The 26,426-nt window shown below is 39.4% G+C and overlaps 1 protein-coding gene across 1 annotated transcript in view; it reads right to left on the bottom strand.

The window, feature by feature from the left end:
* LOC121961419 (thyrotropin-releasing hormone-degrading ectoenzyme-like) overlaps positions 1–26,426 on the bottom strand; it is a 185,468-nt gene that overhangs the window by 34,668 nt on the left and 124,374 nt on the right. Inside the window, exons 7-11 of the mRNA XM_042511407.1 lie at positions 24,647–24,760; positions 7,437–7,574; positions 7,276–7,341; positions 3,979–4,044; positions 2,367–2,545 (exon numbers count right to left, since the gene is read on the bottom strand). Coding sequence (XP_042367341.1) covers positions 2,367–2,545; positions 3,979–4,044; positions 7,276–7,341; positions 7,437–7,574; positions 24,647–24,760 — 563 coding nt within the window. The remainder of the gene's footprint in view (positions 1–2,366; positions 2,546–3,978; positions 4,045–7,275; positions 7,342–7,436; positions 7,575–24,646; positions 24,761–26,426) is intronic.

Below are 26,426 nucleotides of genomic sequence, written 5' to 3'. Positions count from 1 at the left end.
ATTGTCAACCTTTGCTTTTGTGTTGCATTTTTTATTTTGAAGCACTTAACGATGCATGCATTGTATCTCTCATTTACAGTCATCTCTCTTTTATGATTAAATAATTAGGGCATACAAATGCCCCCAAAATAACAAACAGAAATCAAAAAAGCAGGGGGGTTAACGGTGATGCTTGTGTAAAAATCAACCATCAACAGTAGCAGTCTGGCCCTTTCCCAGCTGTAAACACAATCATCAAAGCCACCTTATTGAACACAGCGTTCTTAAAATCCTTGAATAGATTCACAGCAGGAAAAACGCTGCTTTTTATCGGAGGGTCAATAGTGTCAAGAGCAGTTACTGTACTGTAAGCAGGTCTAAAGACTGACTGCTGTTGGCAGATGCATGGCTTTGAGTTTTGCAGGTATTCAAGGATTTTAGTCACAGTGTTGCGCTGACATAAAGGCCAACCACTGTTTGGTGTCACTGGTAGTTAGAGAGAGCTCCTAGGCTGTCCTGTGCTATTTCATTTTTTCTCATGTATCTCTAAGAATTCTCTGTTTCCCTGCATGTAAATAAAAAAGCAAATAAATGAATAAATCAGGAGTTTAAGTAAACAGCGTGTAACACTGTGGGACACTGCCGCGCTGCTGAACGCAGCTCTGCAGGATCAAACAGCAGAGGCGGCCTCTGATTCGATCCACTGACACTTCAGCTAAAAGCACAACAACAGTTTCTCTTTACAAGTGTTGGTGAACGCCCCGGGACCACCGAGTGTGTCGGAAAGCAGCCCCGCAAGAATCAACTAACACAAAAGAAAGAGTTCAGCTCCGCCTACAACAAACACCTTCAGTTCATCAGCTGACGAGACCTTGGGAGCGACTCTGAGCAGAGGAGCTCAAGTGAAACACAAAAGACTCCAGATGAAAGGAGGAAAAGGGGAACAGAAGAGGAGGGAGCTGTGAAATGAAAGAGGTAAAGAAACTTTTGGTGAGAAACTGAGTAGGTCAGAGCGATTGTAAGTGTCAGCTACGGTACAAAGACATGACAGAAGGAAAAGAAAGAGAAAAGAAAAGAGGTGAACAACAGGTAAAAAAAAGGAGGAAAGGAGCTGATGAAGAATTGATGGAGGAGAAAGTGGGTCGATAAAACAGCGAAGAGAATAAACTCCAGAGGTTGTGAAGGATGTGAATAAAACATAGTATGAATCAAATATAAATGAAATATAAATGATGTAAAGGTGGTAAAGAATGTGAAGAAAAACTAGAAAAGTGCTTTTTCAGGAGAAAATGCACGACAAACTTATTGAGGTGTGAAACAAAGAGTTGTGGGAGGATCCTCTCAGTGGTGAATTACTTTATAATATGATATATAAAGGCCAGCTGGTGTCCCTGAGAGACTGCAAGATCCAGACTAATTTTTCTTAGAGCCTTATACCGAGTCCTAACTGAATACCACGTGAGTGTCAGTGGCAAAATCTGTTTGACAGCATTGTTTTCTATTCAAATGTCCTAAGTGGCCAATTTCTCCCTTTTCTACTTATTCCTGTTGCCCGCTTTGAAAGCATCCCAAAGATGAAAAGAAAACCACCAAAAAAATAACTGTTGGCACTATACGTTTCTGCAAACCTTAAATACGTCACATTTGGACATTATTATATAGTAATTCATGTGTGGTTAGGCACTAAAAGGAAAGGATCATGTTTTGGCTATAAATCTCGCTCTTGTGGCACAATCCCTGCTGATAAAGCAGCAGTGTCACTGTAAAAAAAAACAAAAAAAAAAAACACTTTTTGAGGCACTATCCCCGGAGGAAAAGCAGTGACAGATACCTAAAAACACCCACATTTGACTGCTGTTGTTTTTTCAGTGATGACTTGCTGAAAAAATAACGGATTTTGTTGTTTGTGGGTCTTGGTCTGCAGCTTGGCTGGTATCTCTCCTAGGTGTCTCTATGTATATTTTTTTAAATTATCGGGTCCAATCAAATCGTAAAACACATTTCTGTGATCCATTTTGAATTTGGTCCTTCAATTTGGACCTTTTAAGACCTCTGTGAAGTTTGTTGGGCCATCATTTTTTTACATTTGGATCACAGTCGCATATGGACGTATCTATGACAAAAGTTACAAGTGTAGAGTCGTCATACATCTTCATATATTTTTAACCCTCAATTTTCAAGGAATTCTACTTATTAGAGAAGCTGTAAACAAAAAATGTTTTACATTTTACCACTTGCTAAATAATTTTAATCAATAACTAATTTTGGAATTAATACACATTTTGTAGTTTTTGCTCCATATTTGAAAGGTTGAAGGTCAAAACAATAGAAAAACTTGATATATTTGCACTGACATTAACAGTGTAAAAAAGATGTTAAACGCTAACCTGTTGTTGCTCTTGACTTCCTGCCCGTACAGGAAGTGCTCCTGGTTAATTGTGATGTAATGAGTGGGGAGCTGCTCGGATTGGTTCTTGCTGATTGTAACAACGGGATAGCCCATCTGTAGAGTCCACCTGTCCATCATCTGTCCAATATCGATATCCCGCCCCTCTGAACGCATGGCCTGGGAAAAAAAAAAAAAAGAATATGAACAATCAGTGATTAAGAAAGACATACTTCATCCCCCAAATCATCACTAGTTTATCATTTAATCACTGCGTGTTACGTTGAATTTGTGAAAAAAAAAAAGTTTTTCTCACATGCCTCCACCATGAACGACGAATCCAAAAAGTGAGAACATTTTTGATGAACAGGAAAGCTATCATATAATTTAAATGTCTTTTATCCAGTCGTATACTCACAACGTCCGAAACAGAGACGGGGGAACTGAACTAAAAGCGTAACTTACCTATGTCCTCTTCAAAGCCAGACTCCATTGACAAAAATAAAAACAGTGTTTTTTCCTCACTGACCATGGCAGCTGCTGGTCCACCATCGCCTCAATCAACTGGTTCGTTTGTGTTATCATGTGACTTTGGTGTTATAAAGGGTTAATTTGGATTCAGTCAAGTCAGGCGATAACACAAACTAATTAACTGATGAGGCAGCAGTAGACTAGCAGCTCCTGTGCTCAGAGAGGTAAAATTACTGTTTCTGTCAGTGGAGTCTGGCATTGAGGAGAACACTGAAAAGTTTTAATTTCAGTTTAGTTTAAAGTTGTGACGTTTTAGTGAAATGCATGTTTTGGGGATAAATAAGACTTGGATTATACTACATGAGTTGTGTGAGAGTTTGTAAACTGATATTTTGATATCGCTTTTCTGCTGTTAAACGTAGCCGCTGTTCATCTCAGTTCATCAAGAATTTTCTCTGTTTTTGAAAACTTCGTTCACCATGGAGGCATACGAGAAAGTTTTCATCACAGGGTGAACAGCTGATACACGAATGATCATGTGAGGGGTGATGTGTTCCTTTAATTAGGTCATTCTCCACCCTCAGTAACTGGTAAAAGGTTAATTAATACATAGTTCAAAGTCACTTGACTCTCAGGTAATTGGAGCTGTGACTGGCTGGCCGCTCATTAACGAGCCGTCTCAGTGTGACGAACGGCGCTAACAAAGATGAATCTGATCAAACAGACGCTTTTCCTGAAGCTCCCTGCGTGCAGGACAAACAAGAAAAGCAAGCCTTGCTGCCACCTGTCAGTCATGTTACCATGGCAACAGGACTTTTTCCCTCGCCGCCCTGTCTCATGAAGCTGGTCTTAACGAGCGTCTCTCTAGCCTTCATTAGGATGGCTACCTTAAATAATAAACAGCCCCGTCTGTCTCAAACCCCCAAAGAGACGAATGTGGAGCAGTTTCAGGTTTTAACCCCCGGCTATCAGGGCTGAGCCAAGACCTTCAGAGGGACTGGATCACCTTTAGCCTCCCCCACTGCAGGTGCTGCCCGCTCTGGATCAAGGCACTAACACTGTACTGTGAGAGGTATCACTGCCCTGCTCTGGAGCCTCCGGGGGCGGGGAGGGGTGGTTCAGACAGGTGAACAGATTGTTACCTGAGACAGTTTGCTCCACAGGTCGTCTCTGGCTGCGTTGCTGTACATGTGACTCAGAAGATAATCCTGGAAAGAAAAACAGAGAACAGGTCAGAGCTTTAGCACATCAGTAGCTCTGCATTTGCAATATACTGTCATCATGCAGTAATGAAACTCATCTAGTAAATACTAATTATTAATGACACAATATACAATTTGAGGGAAAACTGAGTCTCCATATCAGTGATGCCACCGGGCAAATCTGTCCCCCAAACATTTTCAAAGTCACATTCACAATAAAAATAAAATGATTCATACTGGGAGTTTTTTTGTACTTTTACCAAAGTGCATAAAACAGCATGGAAATAGAGCGGCTTGATTAAAAAAAGTGCCCCACACCCTTGACAGAGGTCCTAGCTAAACCATAATGTCCTAAAATCCTAGAAAAATCCATAAAATCCTAGAAATGTCCTAAAATCCTCAGTATCTGCTTTTTATTTGTTTTCATGGTTTGGGTTAGTGGTCTCTTTAAAACTATGTTACAAAATTATTATAATTTTTAGGCCCTTTTTTGCAGCAACTTCCCTTTGTTTAAAACTTATTTTCAGGTAATTTTCTTGTGTTTTTGTTTAAACTAATTTCTTAATAACGCTTGGGTCATTTGTTGTTCTGTCGTTTCTCATTACTTTCTTCCTCTGTTTTAAAAGAAATCAAGCCAATTTGCTCTGTTTTCAAAGGGTTCAGTGATGCGGCAGCTTCGTTTTCTGCCTGGTATTGGTCACTGACGGTTGTGTCTGGCGTCGTGTGTGTGCTTCGCAGGTATAAATCTCATTCTTGCTGCAGTGGATCGGGTAATAAAAGCTTAGTGAGGTTGGTGGACGGTTGGGTTTATAATAAAACTAGAAATGGGAGGAAAGTAGAACAAGATAAGACAGAACACCTACAGAGAAAGACTGCTAATCTGCTCCTCAGCGATACAGAAGATTTCTCAGTCAGGTGTCATGGTGTGTGTGGTGGTTGATAAGGCAAGAGAAGCTCTTTATTGGACCGAGATGACACACATGATAACGGCACCGTGTGTGTGTGTGTGTGTGTGTGTTTCTGATAACTCTCACCTTCACTAAAGCTGACCTGAGATAAAAGCAACACAAACAGCAGCATGATGCACATAAACCCACCTGATAAGAGTGAGATAAAGATGAGTGCGAGTGATAATAATTTCATTTAAATACATTCGTTATAAAGAGCTGGGAGGTGAAAGATTCCTGGCTGCTGATGAGGACGGTTTTCCCAAATGTGAAGATGACACGATCCTTGACCTGCACTCTTCATCGACACATCAAACGTGTTCATCGACAAGCCAAATCTGCCACTTTCTGCAGCCAGCTGGAAACCTGCAGGCTCTAAAAACTCCCTGTCCGCCCGTGAATATCTGTTACAGGTGTGTCCAGGATACGCTACCCAAACCCATCTCATGCTACAGATATAACTAACTACACTAAAGTCGTGTCGCCATGACTACGAGGCTGTGTTCGGCGTGGCACGGCAAACATTTAGAGTTCATAATTTGTGTCGTAGAACAAAACGAGAAAGTATCTTAAGCTTGTGTTAACCACAGACCTTATTTCAGTCTTCCAACCAAAATGACTCATTCCTGCGGTTCTCTATTATTTTGTTTTTGCACAAACAATAAACAGAGAACGACTGAAGGACTGAAACTAATATAGGTGGTGTGGTGTCGTGTTCAGCATTGTATATGGACCTGTAACACACACACACACACACACACACACACACTGTCCCACACACACACACACTGTCCTGATTTTCCTGCAGAAACTGTCAGTGACCTGGAACACACTGAGAACCAGATTCTATATAAAACACTGCTGATCCAGCAGTGTGTGTGTGTGTGTGTGTGTGTGTGTGTGTGTGTGTGTGTGTGTGTGTGTGTGTGTGTGTGTGTGCACGCATGCAGGGGAACAAAAACTATATTTAACCCACTTTCACCTTACATCATATGACATCATTTTTACATTAACTGCTGACAGTTTTCCTCCAGTTCTGTGAATAAAAATTCCCTCACTTCTGTATTAATAAATTCAAAGTTCATTCTCAGTTTTCTGATGTTTCTAAGACATTAGCATCAACCAGTGTGACGCATCAGAGAGCCGGTTAGCAGCTACACATCGCTAAATAATGCAGCACGCCGCGTGATGAACGCCACACATGTTGTTTGTTATCTACTCTACAATCTGCCGTATCTTTCAGTGGTCTGCGTGTGTGAGAAAAATTTATTACTCTCAATATAAAGCCAAGAGAAAAAAAGAACCTGTCCCCTCACATTACCTCTTGCTTTCTCTCTGATTCATGTTTCATCACTTTGTACAACAGCCAGCGCCGACATTCTCCACAGTGGATCAATTTATTGAATTCTACTTTGAACTTGTCCCTAAGTAAACTGCGATGAAGCTGGAAACATAATTCCAAGGAACTTATGGTACCTCATTAAACTGAATTTTATTTTTTCATGTTCTTCTGTCACACTGCAAACATCCCCGAACCTCTGAAACCCACCGCCTGCGGGAGGTGTTGAATCTTATGAGGTGGAGATTGCAGCGGCGGGTAGTAACGTATTACAAGTAAAACACATGGGAGTAAAAAAAAAGTAGTTTTTCTAAGGAGCGGGTACTTTTCATGTTCCTTTTTTTAAACTGTACCTCTACTCTTTATATTTTTGAGCCAGTAAACTACTTTTTACTTCACTACAGCGTAAATGTATTCTTTTCTTTTCAGCTCGACTGCTATAAATGTGACTCTATAACATTACTGCCAATTTGCACCTGAAAGACAATAAAAGTCTGTTTTACAAAGATGCAATGATGATGGAGCAATATATTGTCGTATTGAGGATACCAAATATCTGTCCTTTGACTATTCAAATTGTAGCCACAGCACACTTTAAAAAGTGCCTGCTCAAAGGTTGTATCCAGGTCAGTCAAACTGGATTGAAATATTGTTTTACAGCAGAAAAAAAAAAACAGCAAAACTTCCTCTCAAACTGCCCCTGCAGCCAAATCCACTTATTCACCGTCCATCTGTATACTCAGTCTGCTCCAAACTGTCAGGGTTTAGCCAAAATATTGCTAAACACACACACGCAAGCACACACGCGAGCACACACGCGAGCACACACACAGTTTCTGTCTGAATCCAGGTGACAAACCACATTAAAGCCAAACTGTGCCTCTCCCTGTTGTCCTCAGATATAAAAACCTCTGTGTACACAGCTGGACCTGCAGGACGACATGAACTTACATTGAGTCCTTTTTGGAACAGCGTCTGTCCCATCACGTTAGCCAGCATCCGGATCAACGCCGCCCCCTGCAGACAGTACGGAGAAATACACATTCAAACAAAGTAACGAGAAAGCATGAACACTGATAAATTAATTACATTTAATTCGCTGTGATCGGTACCTTTTTGTAGGCGATCCAATCAAAGACTCGGTCGATGTCCGTCGCCTGCTCCACCTCCTGGGAGATCGGGTGGGACGAACTTAGGCCATCCAATAGCATCACCTCGTGGAGGACATCAGTCAAGAAGCGCTGCTTTTCCTGAAAAGACACACGTTTGTCTTTGTCACTTATAGGGACATTGTACTGACGTGATTTCTCTGGAGGTTGACCATAACCACTAACAAACGTTGAACCTAATTCTAACCATAAAACTATGTCTACATTTAAAAAACAAACAAAAAACCCCACAAAAACAAGGAGGAGTAAGATGCTTGGGAGTCCTCACAATGTATTTGTGTGAACAGGTAATTGTCCTCACAACATGATGATGTCTACAAATCTACAGTGTATTTGGTATTCTTCCAGCTCAGTTTACAACAGTAAAATTACTTAACCCTTGACCTAGGGGACTCAGATGTCCCCACAATGTTGGTGTGTGATCCCAACAATGTGATTAATACTCTGCACAGCAATTTTTAGAATCTGGCGTTTGCTTTGGTTTCCCTCCAGCTCGGCTTTCACCAGACTGCAGTTCAATAATTAAGTTTGGCAAAACAAAGTTGGTCAACAAACTGTTGTTTAATGGAACAGTTGGTTCTGTAAACAAATGTTTAGTTGTGTGATCAGTGTGGTTAATCTTTGTTTATTGTAATCTTGTTTTCTTTTCTTGTTTCCACTCTTCATCCCGGCTTTATCCCCGTAATCATCTTTCTTAGTAAGTGTGCTCCTTCTTTCCTTTTCCCTCTGCTCCTCCATCTTTCCTCTCCTTGTTGTTGTCAATCTTTTGTCTTTGTTTCCTCTCGTTACTCCTTTTCCTATTTCCTCTTCTCTCATCTACTCTCCTGGTTTCAAGGTTTTAATAGACATCTGCAAACATGTTGAGCTGTAACGAGCTCTTTCTAAATTACCCATGGGATCAGGCTAAATCCGGAGAAGTGCGGCTCTGTCTAATTCATGGATTACAGTGTTTACTATGGAGATTTGGTTTTAATGAACCTCCATCTTGTTAAACTATAGAATTGTTGGCTTATTAAGTTTAAGTCGTTAATGAACAGGAACTTTTTTTTTAATTAACGGTATCTGCTGGGATCTGGCTAATGTCTGGTCCAATGTGGCTCTGTGTAATTCATGGATTAAAGTTGTTTATTAAGTAGATTTGGCTTTCATGAATCTACATCTAGTTAAACAAAAGTTTCTGGAGATATTACATTTTTAATGAACATTAGGATCAACAGAAAGATGTTTATTCTTTTAAAGTGATTTCCCGGTGTCTGCTGGGATCACGCTACTTCTTGGCAGATGTGGCTCTGTGCTGACTTGCATGAAATATTCATCTTGTTAAACAATACAATAATTGTAAGTAGTCTGAATTTAAGAATGAATACAAACAGAGGAGCCGGTCTAAATGTATGATGCAGAGACTGTTATCTTTCCGTCGTCCCTGAGGATAAACGGTGATGTACCTGTCTAATATCTGGTGTGAGAGTGATAAAGGGGTTCAATCTCAGTGAGTAAACAGCGACCATGTGTTGAAACCAGTAGCAATGCTTTATGTATGATTGGAGATGTAGTGCAACCATTTGACTTCATGGTTGCTCACTGAAATCAGCGGTTCTGATCATATTTGATGTGTATGAAAAAGTGCATACTTTAAGTTAAGAGCTCGTTATTGTCATGGAACAACACAATTGCCACAATAAATGTTGGCATTGTACATTTCTGCAAAACCATGGATATGTTAAATTTGTACGTTACAGCAGTTACGTTGTTTCTCTATGTTTCAACAATGATGCAATGAATGCACAGATAGGTTAAAGCACAAGATCAATCTGAGATCCACTAATGTATCAGTCCATTTTTCTATATATTTGTCTTTCTTTTTTTACACGATCATCAAAATAATCAGCATAATCTCAGGTAATTGTACATGCCACGCAATAAAATTTATAAGCGCTATAAAATGGAATACTTCTAACGGAAGAAAAGCTTAATGTAGAAAATTGGGGAGTCTGGTGACTTTCTCGCTCAGGGAATAAAGAGCACACTGTGGTGACTCTTCACTGATTTTGTCAAATTTTATACGTTTACCATCAAAAAAAATGCTTTTGTTGTCTTCTTTCATGAATTTAATGTAAATGGTGAAATCGGGTAAAAGTGTGTTAACGATCATCTGCTACTTATATTGGCAGGTAAGACACACTTTCTCGCTCTGTTCCCTTGCCTCTTTTTTTTGGTGTGGTAATTACAGCCAATAACACAATACACAGCAATTTTCTTTGAATCTAACAAAATTGGTATAATGCGTCTCCAGCAGCTCAATCAAAAACTATAATAGAGACGATTCCGCTGCATTTTCGAGACCGCAATTTCTGGGACTGGTTGTTTGCAGTCATAACAAAAGCGGTAAAAAGGACTGTGTGCCGACACATCTAATCGGCCGAGTACAAGACAATACCAGTGGTGTTTGGGCTGTAGATTTAAGCCCCTCCGAGATACTGTGGAGGCCACTGTTGCAACAATTAATGCAATTACTGTGAATTCTGCACAACCTTGCAATTTTGTTGATTCACCGCAACATTTCTGCAAATTTGACCAATCACTACACTTTAATCACAGCAGTCCCTCACATCAAACTCACAAGTTCTTCAATGTTTTTCAGTACAAGGACATCTTGGTCAAAGGAGAGAGAGAGCAGGGACTCCATAGAGAGCCATCATACCTTTTTAGGCCGCATGGATGGAGGCCAGTGAAACTAATTTTTATATTTTTCTTACTTATTCAGTCTGTCTTCCAAACTCTGTGCAGACTAATTTGGATTGATGATTGACCGCAGCTTAGGTGGAGATGGATGGTAATTAGTTGCAGCCCGTCATGGCATTACGCAGGTTAAGGGGCTAAAATCAACATATTCACCCGGGTGTTGTGTTTCCATCAGTGACGATCAGAGCCAGAGCCAATAAACACCTGTGACTACTGCAGAGTCATTTGATCAGAATGTGAGTGCTGATTATAACCTTTCCCATTACGTTAAAAAGACAGTTGTGGGTGGATTTGGTGTTTTTTTTTGTACAGCAGAAAAGGGGCTTTAGTATCAGGATGCATTCTTGACTTGTACTTGCTTTTCAGGTGGGTGACAGCATAAAATCCACTTTTAGATAGAGGAGTTGTTGCAAAAGGCAAATTAGTTAATTAATTAATTTGGATTCATGTTACTATGTATTAAAAAATAAAACTAAACAACGAGGATAACATGCCAATAATATGCAATTTCCATTTTCACTATCAGAATTTTTAAGAAAAGCTGCAATGAAATCAGGCAACACTGACTGAAACAGTACCCCCAAAAAGAATAAGCTCATGCTTATTAAATGTATAATCTCACCTGTGCAGCCTGTTCTCTCTCTTTTTCGTCCACACGTTTAATAATTACATGCGCTGATTTTATATTGTAATGTTTGAGAAGCTGTGTAATTATTGGTCAGATTAGTTCAGTGCTTCTCTGAGATGTTTGTGATGTGGTGCTGGTCTTTACAGTGTAATGTGTTTTTACTCAAAAAGCAGCATTCTGTGAAGCCGACTGCAGAGTTGAACTCTCTTGTATTCTGCTTCTTGCTGAAAACATCATTAGCATTAGAGTCTACCTTTTTGTTTGCACTTAATGGGCCATCGGTTTGTCATCCTTACAAGTACCCCAGCCTCCCGCAGTCTGAGTGAAAGGGCTTTTGTTACTCTGAGTACAATTTTCTGTGTAACGCCTGAACAAAGCACTTAATTTTCTTTCATACCTTATCTTGATACACTTCATTCATTTCATGAAATAAGCACAGAGGGGGATTTTTGCTACAGACACTCGTTTACATGCACAGTTAAGTAGGCCATTTGATTGGACTACTGTCCTTGTCCGAGTACCCAGCTAGCAATTTTTGGTTTTAAAAACACTCTGAGAATGGTACAATGCAACTGATTCAATTCAGTCACATTTGCAGCAGCAAGTTTTCTTTTAGTTCCCAGAACAGCCCCATCCACAGCAGTCCATTGCTTAGCTTCTGTGCCGCTGTTGTTGGACTGTACTACATTTAGCTGGGCTGTGATGTTAAAAAAAAGTATAAGTATATATATATAAGTATAACCTCATAAGCAGTGACAGGGAGCACACGCAGAGCACTGAGTCCAGTTTAGGTCCTGAAGTGTTTACATGATGGAATAGCTCGACTTCAACCAATTCAACCAATCACATTATCTGGGTGTGTTAGTCCGAGTTCAAGAAATTAGACTTGGTCCGATATCTGTTGGACTAACATATTAACTTGTTTTTTAAAAGTCCAGTTTTAGTTGGACTAACACAACTGATTTACATTCACATTGTGTTTTAGAGGCAAAATTCTCTATAAAATGAAAATCAACACCTATTCAACTAATACCTTCTCAGGATCACTGTTTTTTTTTTTTGTTTTTTTTTTACATCAAATTTACAAGTTATTAACACAACAGAGGGGGACGGAGGGACTGTCGTTTAGGAGGAGAAAGCTTGATTCTTATTGGTTAGGCTACCTGTGGCAAACTTGTTTGGACACACCCACTCTGTGTGCTCTATAAGAGGAGCATTGACCTGCCTCACCACAGACAGCAGAGATGACGCACATCAACAGAGAGAGCTCCCAACAGATTCGTCTCATGCGAGCGAGTGGAAAATCAGCACATGAGATCCAGCAGCATTTTGCCAATCTGGGCATCAAAGTGTCGCTGAGGACTGTGAGATATCACTTCAAGGAGAGACAACCACGCCACTCATGTCCGAGGAAACTGCACCAGTGAGTAGCCAAAAGAGTTTAAACTGCTTGAAAACACTAGCAGTCCACTGTTAAGTCCATTTTTTGCATTATTATACAGAACCAAAGAATGTCTGCATTATGCTGCTGGGATTTTAGACAGCATGCTGGCATCATGGAAGCAAAACAAGCATGACGGGCCTGAATAGCACATCGGTATCTCGTACATCACGGCAGTAACAATCATCTACCATCTGTTACATGGCTGCCGATCTCGTTCTCTGATTGCAGAGTAATAAGCTCCTGGACCTCTTTATTTTGCCAATTTGTGGACATTTTCAGCTGCTGTTTATCTCTGAGTAAGCTGCTAACTGCTCTCCGCTTTTTAAATCTCACGCAGAGGGTCGCACACATAACACGCTATTAAAATGTCACACCCGTCCTATCGATAGTCCCGTCAGGCTCTTTTACTCAGAAGCCAATTCAGCGCTGTTATTACCTCTGCTGCCGGCTTAAAGGGGAGAAAACTCACATACCCTGATTTTGTGATTTTAAGTTTTGCAAAGAAGCGAGGCAAAATAACCCTTTGAAAGATGGATTGACATCAATTTTCTTGTGCTGCATTCAGATGTAAAAATTTGACCACTGAACTAATTGGTTTGATTTCTTTCAAAAATATGGGGAAAAACGGCAATAAGCAACTTGGCATGAAATATCCCGGAAAATGCAAGAAAATTAGTAAAAGGTGACAAGAAAATAACAGAGACAGACAGAGAGAGGGATCATTAAGAAATTATCAAATAACAAGGAAAAACTATGAATAAAAAAAATAATTATTACAATTGTTACAAGAAATACGTTATTATTATTTTATTTTATTTTTTCAGGTCATTTCCTTTCTGTATTTTTAAACCACACCCCCTTTCCCCATAATATCAGGTAATTTTCTTGTAACTTTTTACTAATTTCTTGTGAATTTTTGGTCATTTCTTGTTAAGTTGCTCATTGCCGTCTTTACATATTTTTAAAAGAAATCAAGCAATTTTCTCAGGTTTCAAAGGATTAAACTAGTGGTAAAAGGAACTAGTCTCACCACAGCGGAGTTTTACTGACAGTCTCTGAAACAGCTGGAGAGATTTTCTTTGTGTATGAAATGTGTTTCTTTGTCTGATGTTTTTTCTGATTCCCACAGTAACATCCTGGTGGCCATCGATGAAGTGACCAAGAGCAGCAATAAGATGAAGGCTCAAGCTCTGCAGCAGAAAATTGAAGCAGATTTTGGTGTTCAGCTTAGTCTGACCAGCGTGCGTCGCGCCCGCAGGAATCTGGGGTGGAAATTCGGAAAGCCCACCACCTGCAAGATTACAAAAGAGCTCAACAAAGAGGCGAGACTGAAGCAAGCTCTCCAGTGGCTCGAGTCTGGGGAGACGTGGCACGACGTGCTGTTTACAGACAAAACAACAGTGACTCTGGAGCAGGATGCCAAGCTCTGTTTCCGCAGGAAGGGCCACCTTGTTGCCAAATCACAGCGAAAACATCCCTTTAAGCTCCATGTTTGGGGAATGATATCCCGACACGGCGCGGGGCCAATGGTCATCTTTGAGGGAAGCATGGACAGACAATACTTTGAGAACGACATCATCAGAGCAGCTGCAGCACCGTACATCAGGATGCATTTTGGGTTACAACACCGCTTTTTCCAGGACAATGATCCAAAACACACCGCCGCTGCAGCCTGCATCGCATCTGAGGGAATCAACTGGGTGAGGACGCCGCCAGAGTCACCGGATCTGAACCCCATCAAGCTGGTTTGGCTCTCAATGAAAGAATTCATCCGAAAGGAGGTTAAGCCGCGCACAAGACAGCAGCTTGTCCGAGCCATAGGGGCCTTCTGGGAGATGAAACTGACCCGTGAGTTCTGTAATGAAGTCATTACAGGCTTATCAGAAGTGCAGAGACTGATTGTGAAGAACAAAGGAGGACCGAGCGGAAAGTGAGCAAACGTCCAACAATCCACACACGTTCATTTCTGCATTGTTTCATCTGGTTTCACACTGGGTTTGCAAAAATAAACACTTATTTTTTAAAAAAATGCTCCTCTGTGGGTCTTTTTTCTCTCTCACATCAACACTGACTGTGTGCTGGTCCAGGTTGGCTCTCTATTCAAATGGGTATGAGCTGCATGAAAAGGCGACTGATGTACACATTCTCACCTCTCTCCAGGTGATCAGCTTGAATGGGGGGGTGGAGAGGTGAAAATGAGTTCAACAGTTGGCTGTTTAGCTGCTTTAATGTCACTACCAAACAGATGCAAAACAGAACCACTAAAGAAAAAAGTCTTTTGTGCCAATTCACAATATAAATGAGGTAAAAGTGATATTCACTCTAAGTGCTGGTAGTTAGGAATAATTATTAAATGTTATGATGAATGTTTGAGTTAAAGCCTTTTTGTTATTTTGGTTTTTCAACAGCCAGAAAAGAGATCAGTAAACTGTAGAAAGCAGCACGGAGGCCAGTGAAAACATATCTTTTTATACATCTATTACTTATTCAGTCTCTCTTTCAAATTTGGTGTAATCTAATTTTTCAAGTTCGAGTTATTTATAGAGCACATTTGAAAACAACAAACGTTGACCAAAGTGCTTCAAAAAGAAATTAAATAAAACAAATGCATAAACAAAATAAGCCAAAGGAATGATCTAATAAAATAGACGTATATAGGATAAAGTATAGCACGTTCTCATTGTCAAATGCTGCTACTTTTTCGGTGGTTTTAAGGTCAGAATGCCACCGTTCGCAGCAGTATGATACGCAGCCGGACGCTACCATCACAGTGGTATGAAAAGCCACTAGTCGACTGGATAGCACCTGGCCTGGTAGTATAATACCCTAACGGACTGCGTCGGTTCGTAAAATACCCTGCTGAACGCATCAGGTTGAAACGCTGCCAGTAACATAATATAAGGAACAACGATACAACAATATCCGTCCCTCCCATTACATCACCAAACTCACTTCCTTGTTTCTGATTGTGAAAATGCAGACGTGTATGACAAAAACGTCTAACATTTACCAACAAAAATTACTGCGAAAGACCGGTCACAGCAACTAAACTGTTACTGCATGCAACACTGAGGTGGAACACAAACACTTTTGTGCCACAAAAAAAATCACTAAGATTTGCTGAAAACAGCTGAAAAAAGACAAGACCAGAAACCACAACAGAGGCTTTTTCATGAGATCTTTGCTGAAAGAATTATTCGGTGTACGAATCACAAACTCAAAAGTGCGTTTTTATTCTCACTACAAGAAGTCGCCTTCAAATTGTCCTCTATTTTCATTGCAAAAACACCTACAAAAAATTGCATCATGCATCAGAGTTTTTTGAGAGAAGCTGCCGTGGAATCATTGTCATCGCTGGCATTTTAGGCCGCAGCAATCCCCAAAAAAGCCGGCGCAACCCTGGAGGGACTGAATAATAGCTGGAAACTGGATTCCAGCCGGCTCACAGCCAGAGAGCCTCCAGCTGGGAGCAGCACTTCAGAGTGGCTGGGACTGTAAATGAACAAAAACCATGTGTCACATAAACTGTTTGTTTTGAAATAAATCCTTTCTGGGACTGAAGGAAGCGAACCCGACGAATTCCTGAATGTTTTCTTGGACTGATCCCTCCTCAAAGGATCTGGCTAACTCCTGGGTAAAGACAGACTGCTTTTATTTTAGAGTCAACACTAACAGAGACAGAAAGAGGTAAACAGACAAAATCAGGGGCTCCGCCGCAAATTACACTATTAGTTAATTAGTTAAATGGCACATTTGGATGAAAATTTCTCTGTGAGAAATTAAAAGAGTCGAAATCAGACTAAATGAGACATCGGCTCTAATTAACAGAGACTTTAAGTCACCTGGAGAGAGAGAGAGGGGGTCCATCTGGTCCATATGGCCATTATGAACCAGATGGACCCACATGTGGAGGACAGCTAATGGGCCAACAGTCAGTGTAAACACAAACACACACACACGCAGATGGAGGGACGGGGCTGCGTTCACAAGCAGCTGCTGAACTTTAAAACGTCTGCTCGTCTCCACCCTCCATCCTCCTCCACATCCACCCCGTCATTCCTCCTCTCCTCCCCTCCTCCCCTCCTCCTCTTTATTTCAGCGTCATTTAAACTTGTCCGGATGACAGACGTGTCTCTCTCTGTGTAACACTGAATACTAATTCACTGCCTGGCAGGTGTCGCACATCAAATATAGTTTAGGTCAACAGTTTAACGGCTTTATTAAACTCGGAGCTGTCACTGTAACAATACTGATGAGTCACACTTTGTTACCAGATGAAACGATACAGTTGATATTTGTCAAGCGTTTATGAATTTGCCATAAAGTTAATAGCAACATATATTTCTTACAGGGGCGTTTCCAGGATTTAAGGACATTAGGGGCAGAGCCCCGACCTCTGCAGGGGGTCCGGCATTATTTTAACTTTCATTATGACTTGTGGTGTTAAAAATATTAATAGTTGTTAGTAATTAGCACTGAGGTGAAACAAAATACTTCATTTTAATGGCTATCATTAAAACTGTATTGACTAGAGTTAGAAAAATAGTCTGTATTTTTGTCAAAAGTGACAGAATCTAACAAAGCGCATTTAAGTACAATTATGGATGAAGTTAGAGATTATTAGATGCAGGGCTTTTTATCATTATTAGAGTGTTTGTTACTAATAAGAGGGACGGAGGTGTTGAAAAAGGAGAAAATTTCTTTTTAAAGCACTGGGGAGGATCTTGTATTATTTTTTCTTTTAAAAATGGTGATTTAGTTTTTCTTTTAAATTTTTGTGGGGAATTTTTGTCCTTTAAAATTCGTGGCGATTTTTTTTTTTAAAAACTTTTTGGCATTTTTTTTTTCTTTGAAATTTTTGGGTGATTTTTAAAAAACCAAAACCAAAATAAAAATCTCCAAAATTCAATTATTTATTGTAGCCACAAACTGTCAAAACAGAAACCACCACTGGATTTTCACATTTCAGGTCCTTGAACACATCATGTGGGACGAACACTTCATGCATTTTTCAATCACCCTGGGAGGCTCAAGGAAAAATCATTTGTAGCTTTTGGGAGGATCAACACACATATTTCAATCCGGGACAATTTATAAAAAATTCAGGGCTGAAGCCTCGGACAGCCAGGCCTGAAGATGCCACTGATTCCTTACATATCTTTGTTGTTACAGCCTCAGACTGCTTTTCATTCATCTGTTAATAAACTACGTGGAGGCTGATCCAGGTCCAGTTTTAGTGGATACATGCACACTGTTTAGGAGCATTTCCCTTTTCTCCGGGTTACAGCAGGTATGTAAGACCTTTAAAAACTCTGAGTCAGGACTTCCCTTTTGGTTTTATGTATTTAATAGATTAAGTAACCCCACAGGTCTTTTCCTCTCTTGCAGTTCACCTAAACTTAAGTTATTGTGCAATCAATCCTGCAATGAATGGCTTTATTTACCAAAATCCTTCTGATTTTATGTTGCTACTCTTTTCCCTGGAGACGAGGGATGTATAGCCGTATGGAAAATTGTGGGTAATGTTGCAAAATCACTGACCACGGCTGTTTGAAGGAGAAGGCCACAGATATTATATATGTTTGTTATTGTCAATAAATCCCAGAAAAACAAGAAAACAAACAATAAATTGCTATCTGTACTTTTTAATCAAATAAATAGCCCGAAATTGTGACTCTGCTCTATTTTCAGCAACGGATTAATCCACAAGTGGCAAAAGAAGTTTCATATTGTGAAAGCCGAGACCTTTTTTTTACGAAAAATTGCCATAAATCTCCGTTTATCTAGTAATGAGACATCCGACTGATTCCGATTGAGCGCGCCACATATACCAGACTACAGATACACACACTGTTTTAAGGGATTTGTTGTGTGTAAAAAAGAAAATCCTCCAATTTATCTTTAATGCAAATATTGAAGTTTTATTGAATTTACAGGATATTTTTGTCAGTTTTTCCTCATAAACGGCTCTCTACATGTCCGAGATCCGTCAGATAAAATGACATTTACCAGGATAGATGATTAACCCCTGGGTAAACCCACCCGGGGGTTAAACCGACTGCAAACCCACTTTGAAAAATGGAGAATGATTTGAATACACTCTTCTCTCGCTGACGGGTAAGTGTCAAGAGATGAGAGGAGAGGAGGAATATTGATTGTTCTCTGCTCTCTATAAAACATGAATATTTCATATTTTCCAAGTCTGTTTGTTTCCCATCAGTTATCTGTTGTCATTTACCTCTGACCTGCCGTCTCTCTGCCTCTTTGTATTCAGCAGATTAACTGCTGTAATGCTGTGTGCTGCGCTGGAAATGGTACTCCAATTACTGAGTAAAAACACAATGTTATTACTAGTACTCAGCTCTTATTATTGATAAATTAATACGTGATATAAGCACTTTGTTACTGCTGTCGATGGTGGGAGAGGAAGTACTCAGGGGACACCACATGTGAATAAGGTAAAAAATTTAACCAATAGATACACCTTGAAACTTATCCAGCTGATTACTTACATGAAACATTATCACAGAAATATGCACATATTTGCATACATTTCCATAACATTAATCGAAATACTGAATAAAGCCAAGAGGTTTGTACCAAGGGAATATTGGATATCTTTTTCTTTCTATCTCCATAAAATAAAATAAAAAAATAAGAAATAAAAAAACACTGTCAGTAGTTAAAAAAGAAAAAAAAGTGATTTTTGCCTTGCTTTTAGAATTTAAATGTTCATATAAATCAAGCAATTAATGATATATGACAAAGCGTCTTGTAGGAAACTGGAAAGTTTGGTGTATATAAGTAAGACTAAAGTGGAGATTTTTCGCTCAGTATGATAAAAAAATATTTCGCAAAAAATAGCATTTAAAGATATGTATTGTAAAAATTTTAAATATTTTTTGACCCCCCCCAAAAAAAGAAAATAGAAAAAAAAGACACTACAGGTGGATAGGGTAAAATGTTTAACCTTGAAACTTACTCAGATGAAATCACTAGCAAATAAATATGCATTTTTTTCATTGGTTTTATAAATAAAATTTAATATCAATAAGATAGTTAATGATATATGAAAAAAAACTTTTCTATGAAAACCTCCAGAATATGGATTGGAATAAAAGTGGAAAGTTTGGTGTATTTACTGAAAAAAGTAGAAAATAATAAGTTAGGTACCTCGTATTGCAGTTAAATTAATTTCAGTTAGTTTACAGTTAATTTCCACCACAGCTGTTGTGTTTGTGTGGAGGTCAAATTTGGGTCAGTCCCTCATTACTGCTCTATTGTGTCCATACAAAACAAATATTATGTCTCTTGCTCGCCATAGAAAAACACATTGTATTTGGTATTTCAATTAAAACAAATTAAATGTTTTACCACGGCTGTAGAAATAATCCTACCTTCATATTTCTTACTGTTTTATTTTCATTTGACTTGTTTGTACGACACTTGCAAATTAAACATGACTGTTTAAAAACCACTCTTTGTTTTACAAATCAACTCTTAGCCCACAGGTGTGTCGGCCAGTTTGCCTCTCTATTCAAATGGGTGTGAGCTGCTTAAAAAGGTGACCGACGTGCACATTTTCACCTCCCTCCAGGTGAAAAGCTTGAACAGGAGGAGGTCCTGGGTTGGGAATGTGCTCCTCAGGTGGCTGCTCAGCTGCTTTTATGACTCGCCCAAACAGATGCAAACACAAACCCGCTGTTCTTTGTCGTGAACAGACTTAAAGAAAAGAAACTGACACTAAATGTGGTCGTCCACTGAACGGTGTGATCCTGTTTGGTTTGTTTAGCTGCGTGTAGAAGCTGTTAGGTGATTTTTTTCGTGTCTATTTGTTAGTATTTATGGCATATGTGGTCTAGTTTCAGCAATTGTTTTTTTCGTAAACTCTTTGTTTAAAGGCTTTCCTTCAGCTCTGATCTTCCCTGTATGGCTCCATGTAGCGTTAATGATGCAGTGTGACACTTAAGGTTACTTCAGAGAGCTGCTGCTCCGTCACGGCTTTGATCAGTTACTCAGTGTTTTTGTGTGAATTTGGTGACTCTGAACTGAAGCCATTTTAAATGCCAAAGTCACACAATAACACAAACAAACTAAGGCAGTTTTCCTCTGCACAAAAAGCTCGCTAACGTCCACCAACACCTGGCTTTTTAATATAAAGGGAAAGGCAAAACTTCACACCTGCATGAAATGACGACCAGAGCGGCGGTCAAACATCGATCCAAATGTAGTTAATATAGTATGCAATATATAAAATGAAGTAACCACCGAAAACTTTCATGTTACTTTTTACAGTTTAGTAACCAAAGTGTAAAAATAAACTATTTGTTTTAAAACGTTTGTGCAGGCTGCCTTAAAAATCTAATTTGACTCGATTTGAGAAAACAAGTTGAGGTAATTTTGTACTGATTCAACTCGTCTTTTCACACGCAGAAATTTAAGGCATTTTAAGGCATACTAACTTTTTTTTTTTTTTAGATGAACAGATCAAGATTCATTTTTATTTTTGTCTATTTATTTTAATGTGATTATCGCATGAAGTTAAATTTATATTTCATTGACTTTTCCACTTTTTACAATCCATTATGCGATGAATATTTGTTTTCTCTTTATAAAATGATGCACTTTATTAACTTATTCTACGATCTAAAATGTTGTATAATTTTTGCAAAGGCATTTCTTAGTGTGACTGTTAAAGTTAAACTGACACTGATTTTTTTAGGTTGTTAAAACACATTTTGCTGTTGCCTCGGTCCACAGCAGCATATTGACTGGCCTCTGTGGTTTTAATCCTGCTTCTCTAAATTGAGATTGTGACATCTAGTGTAAGTAATATGCTGTTTATGTATAAGTACCTCATACAACCCCGCTCCAAATGATCCCAACAACTCCGCTGTGGAACGATGTAATGCGACCTGATTGGCTGAGTGATTGATTGGTCGGTTGAAACGCTCGGCGGCGTATTTCCTTCTGGTTTGCTGCGTTGTGTTCGTCTCCCTGCAGCGCCGGCTGTGACTCACTGCTGATGGAAACGGCTTTTTAAATAAAAACCTGTATTATAAATAAATTGCTTTATCAGGAACAGACCGCTTTATCATCGTTGTGCTGGTTATTGGAGAAACACTTTGTTTCTATTAAAGCGTCCAGCCGTGCAGAACCACAGTAACAGGGATTTAAAAATGCCATGTCGCTCAGAAGCAGACTGTGTGTGCGTGTGGGAGATAAGGTGTTTTGGTGTAACACGTTTCTCTATTGGAAGTAAATCACAACGTACTTTGGCAGAAACAAAGCAGGAGGAAGTGTGTGTGTGCTGTAATTTAAAGTTGTGCAGCGTTCACTGTTTCTCAGAAGTTCTCATCGAGTTTGTCAGACGGGGGGAGGACGGGAGGTCTGCGACTTTTTGAGCAAATTTGAGAAAGATTTCTAATTTTATTGTGTTTAGAGCTGACTCACTCGCTGCATCAATTTGTTTTCAAACCACGAGCAGAATAAAATAACAATCCTGAATATCATCTGCAGGAAAACACTTTTAGAAGGAGAGGAATCAGATATCGATCCGTGCGAGTGGAAGAAGGTGGAAAAGTTCAGGAGGAGTCAGGACTTCCTCCTCCTCAAAAGACAGTTTTAACTTTTGTCTTGTAAACAAACAATGTCCAAATGGTTTTAGAGGTTATGTAAAGTTTTATACAACAAAGAGATACAAGATAGTAACCAAGCAGTGGACAGATCTTTAGAAGGATTTGTTTCAAACATTCTCATTTTGTTCATTTATCGCCAGAAGGAGAATTCACTCAACTGATAAAAAAAACATTTAACCCTTAGGGACTGAGTGGCACATTTTACGCCCTTTTTATTCTTCACTGATAATTTCAGTAGCGTTCATGCATATGTCATACATTTGGCAAGATTGTGCATTTTTGTTCAATCTTGGGATTTCCAGCTCAGCTCCTACAATAAGTCTAAAATACACTGTGTGAAGAGAAGTGTTACATTCACACTGTTGAAAAAAATGCTCCATTGAAACCCATTCAAACTGCAACTTCTGATCCCGCAGCCATCAAAGCATAAAAACATGCACTGTATTATTTCTGCGTGTCAGTCTGGGCTTTTTCCTTGTAATTTGGAATGTAATTTTAACTTTTTTTTGCACCTGATGACATAATTTGTTTTTTTTATCATATGTGGAATATAGAGAAAATACATGCTATTTCCACCAGCTGCACCGTCACAATCAATGTTGCTGCAAATCACACGTCCAAGACTGTGATAATAACAACAATAAAAATACTTTGCATGTAGTATACTGAAAAATATTCATTTTTTTATGATCTAAAAAAGTGGCATCCTGACAAAAACCTGGCATTTAAAGGGTTAAAATTCTGAAAATTAATGAATTTTTAATATTTATGATTAAGACTGATGTTGGTTAAATGGGTATTTATCGCCTCCGGCTGTGATTGGCATTGATGGATCACTTGCATGAACACGCTAATTTCAGCTCCATAACCGACACTAATTACGTCTCCGCCCAAGCGCTCAAACATCGATCCACATTAGTCTGCACCGAGTTTGAAAGAGAGACTGAATATGTAAGAGATATATAAAGAGAAGTAACCAGCGTAAAGTTTTCACAGACCTCTGTTCATGCTGCTGTTTACCTGGTCTCTGGCTTGTCTGTGACATCGAACATGACACACCAAACAAAAAAACAAGACACACACACATGCACACACACACACACACACACACACACACAGAAAGGCAAACTCATCTGCTGCAGAGCCGTGTACACAGCTCTGGTCTACTAGCAATGGGAAAACAGTCTATGGCCTATTTTTAGCGGGTTTAACTGTGTTTAAAAAAACTGTGTGCTAACTTTGCTGGAAAAGGGGAATAGGACATTTCAAGCATCAAATACTTTATTTTCTGCATTCTGGGAAATTCTTATGCACCAATGTTTGGTGGAAATGTCTTTGTTTGTGTAAGGTAAAAAACAAAATTCAAGCACCAAGCGACTATTCAAAAAATATATAACTATAATGGAATATAAAGCAGTAAGGCTCTCAGGCTTGCTGTGTTATCTTTTGTTTGGGGAATTAGCATCTTTAAATGTGCATCAGTAGCACATAAGTGTGTGTGTTACTTAGTAGCAGCACACACACTGTACTTTATTTTGTCTCAATCCCACACACACCGTCCTGCTGACACAAATACTCACTAGACCACCAAATGTGGATTAATCCGCCGCTGAAAATAGTCTCCGACAAATGTTTTCTCCTGTTTGTTCGATACAGTGAGCAGCTGTCTGAGGAAATTACAGATTTCATTCATAAAATGTTTTTGTTTTTAATGGTATTTATTTGTCGGCATTAAGAACATTACAGAACAGCAGCAGCCTGGTCTGTTGAATAATAGAAATACTATTCAATCCAATGCACTCCTGTCATGTTTTATTGAAGACAGACTATAATTTATTCATGTTGTGTACATGTTCATGTATATTTTTGAGATGTGTTTAAAGATTTACATCTGCAGTAGGAACCAATGCATTTGGAGCTGAAAGCCACAGACAGAAAGTCTGAAGTACGAAGAGACTGTTTTGGACTGCACTCGAGATTTGTTAACAATAAGAAAAATATAAAATAAAATATTTTTAAAAGGTTGGTTCAGAAAAACTTTTTTTTCTTCCTGTGTGGTGAAATCTAAGAATGGAGATATTTTCAGGTTTATTCTGCCACCACCTCAGCACAAAGCAGCTGAATGGAGTTTTGTTTATGTTACTCGAAGCGTTCACAAAAAGTGTCCCAGTTCCTCTGGATAATCCTCCGACCTCTCTGTCAACAGTTTCCATCGGGAATTATTGTCTGCCAAAACACAAACGTCACCAATAAAACCTTTCGACACAGAGAGACTCCTGAGCAGGTTTGTTTTTATCTTTTGGAAAAGATCTCCGCTTTTTCTTTTCAAGTCAGGTTTTCTACCAGTGTTGTGTTTGGTGTCTGGAGACTTTTTAATGTTTTACTCTGAAATAAAATCAGATACACGTCTGACCGACTGCAGCCTTGAGCTGAAATTCTGACTCAGCTGAAACCATCAGAAGGGCAGAAAAATGTAATTTCATAAGACGGAGGTCCAGAATATCTGAATGCTCTTCAACATGCTGAACTGAAAGATTTTCTTTTTCTGTTTGTTGTCAGTAAAAGATCTGAAGCAAATAATAAAAATAAAAAAATACTAAGGCAAAAAAAGAAACAACAGGCGTTTCTAGCTTTCTAACTAAGTGGCCTGTCATAGAGAGATTAATGAGTGTGACAAACATGAATGAAACCGTTTACTCACCATGTTCCACTTTGGGAAGAGGAAGTCGGTGCCGACGTACTCGAAGAAATGAGCGAAACCTTCTTTCAACCAGACGTCCTCCCACCACACCGGAGTCACCAGATCACCAAACCACTGAAAGACACAAAGAGGAAATGATTTTCTTTAATGTGGTTTCCTGTCAGATATAATAATTCAATCAGAAAAGATTCATAAACTCCCGATAAGTCGAGTTTCCAAACTGACGAAGACGTTCTCGTAGTCAAACATATTTTTAGAGGAAGAGGACTCGAGGGAAGCCCACATCATAAATTATAAAAAGAAATATGTATATTTTTAAATTATTCTAACTCAAGCAGATGGTGGATTTCACACCATAACTATAGCAACGACAAGAGTAGCTAATGATATTATTTCATGTTGTGCCAATGCTGGAGTTAATGATATGTGTATGTTCAGGCACAAAAACCACTTGATATGGGTTAAGAAAAGATCATAATCTAGTTTAAAATCTTCACTCTGGTCGCTCTAAACATGGCTGAAATTGTTCCGAACTCCTGTTAAAAACAGCTTTTGTTGGTCTCAAACAACATCATCCGCTATACATACCAACTCCTGACGAGAATCTCACATACGTGTAATCTGAACTACACCATTTCAGAAACGCTGACATGATAAATATGCAAATGTAATATACTCAGAGTTTACAAAAATGTGCAATACCAGCATTTTCCTCTGACGACTGGGCTGTTTGTGTATGAATGCGTGTCTGAATGGGTGAATTAAAAGCAAATTGTGAAGTGCTTTATCTAATAAGGTAGAAAGATGCCATTAAAATGCAGTACTTCTGATGTTTATTATGTTCTCCATCTGAATTTAGAGTTTCAGCAATTTCAAATTTGCTAAATAAAAAAAAAAATGACGCCAACCGTCCACGTATCATGTTGCCACCACAGATTCATCGTGGCTGTTTGGCGGTGTACAAGGACACGGCGAACCATTCTGTCTGCCAGCGTTCTCAGCTGATATATTGCGGCCTATCAATGGTGGCTTTTAGAGATCTTACGCCAAAAGCACTGCAAAAGTGTTGGTTTTTGATATCCAACAGTTGTTGAGATATTTCACTAAAAAACAAGAATTTCAACCTCATGGTGGCTTCTGAGGAGACGTAAGAGGATCACCAGAGTGAGTGGGATTCATCCTCTGGGGAACACGAGTGTCTTCATAAAATTACATGTCCATCCGTCCAATAGTTGTTGATATATTTTAAACAGATCGGTGTTCCCATCCCCGGAGCTGATGACATGACTGAAACTCACAATACCACAAAGCATATTTACTGCAAAATGGTGCCACATTTGGAGACAATGAAAAACAAAGCCCAACTTTAATTAGGGAGAGTTAGTCTCCTTGCTCTCCTGAAGGACTGACTTGGTCTCCACCTGATGACGCCAAACCAGCTGAGACCAGCAGAGCGTCTGTCCTGAGCCGACCCCAAGAACCAGCTCTTATTCATGAGCAACGCCTGAGGACAACCAGCAAAATTGCTCCAAAGTTGGACAAAAGGCAGCCGTGGGTTTGGCGCTCATTTATTCAGCACCCCAGCACCTGATTGGACTGTTCTCCGGAGCGCCGCGGAGCCTCGTCAGGGCGAAGCAACAGTGAAGTTTAATAAAGGCGGAGCACGTAGAAAATAGACTGAACTCTGCTGATAGTGAAACGTATGGCCACGAGAGTAATGCATTTGGATCGGGGCTGTTTCCTGGCAACACCGCCTGAATGAAAACGGTGTAACGTTTGG

Source organism: Plectropomus leopardus, chromosome 22 (genome assembly GCF_008729295.1).
Source record: "Plectropomus leopardus isolate mb chromosome 22, YSFRI_Pleo_2.0, whole genome shotgun sequence".
NCBI classification, from domain to species: Eukaryota; Metazoa; Chordata; class Actinopteri; order Perciformes; family Serranidae; genus Plectropomus; species Plectropomus leopardus.
Note: the sequence above shows the minus strand (reverse complement) of the source record. Positions and strands in the feature narration are given on the sequence as shown.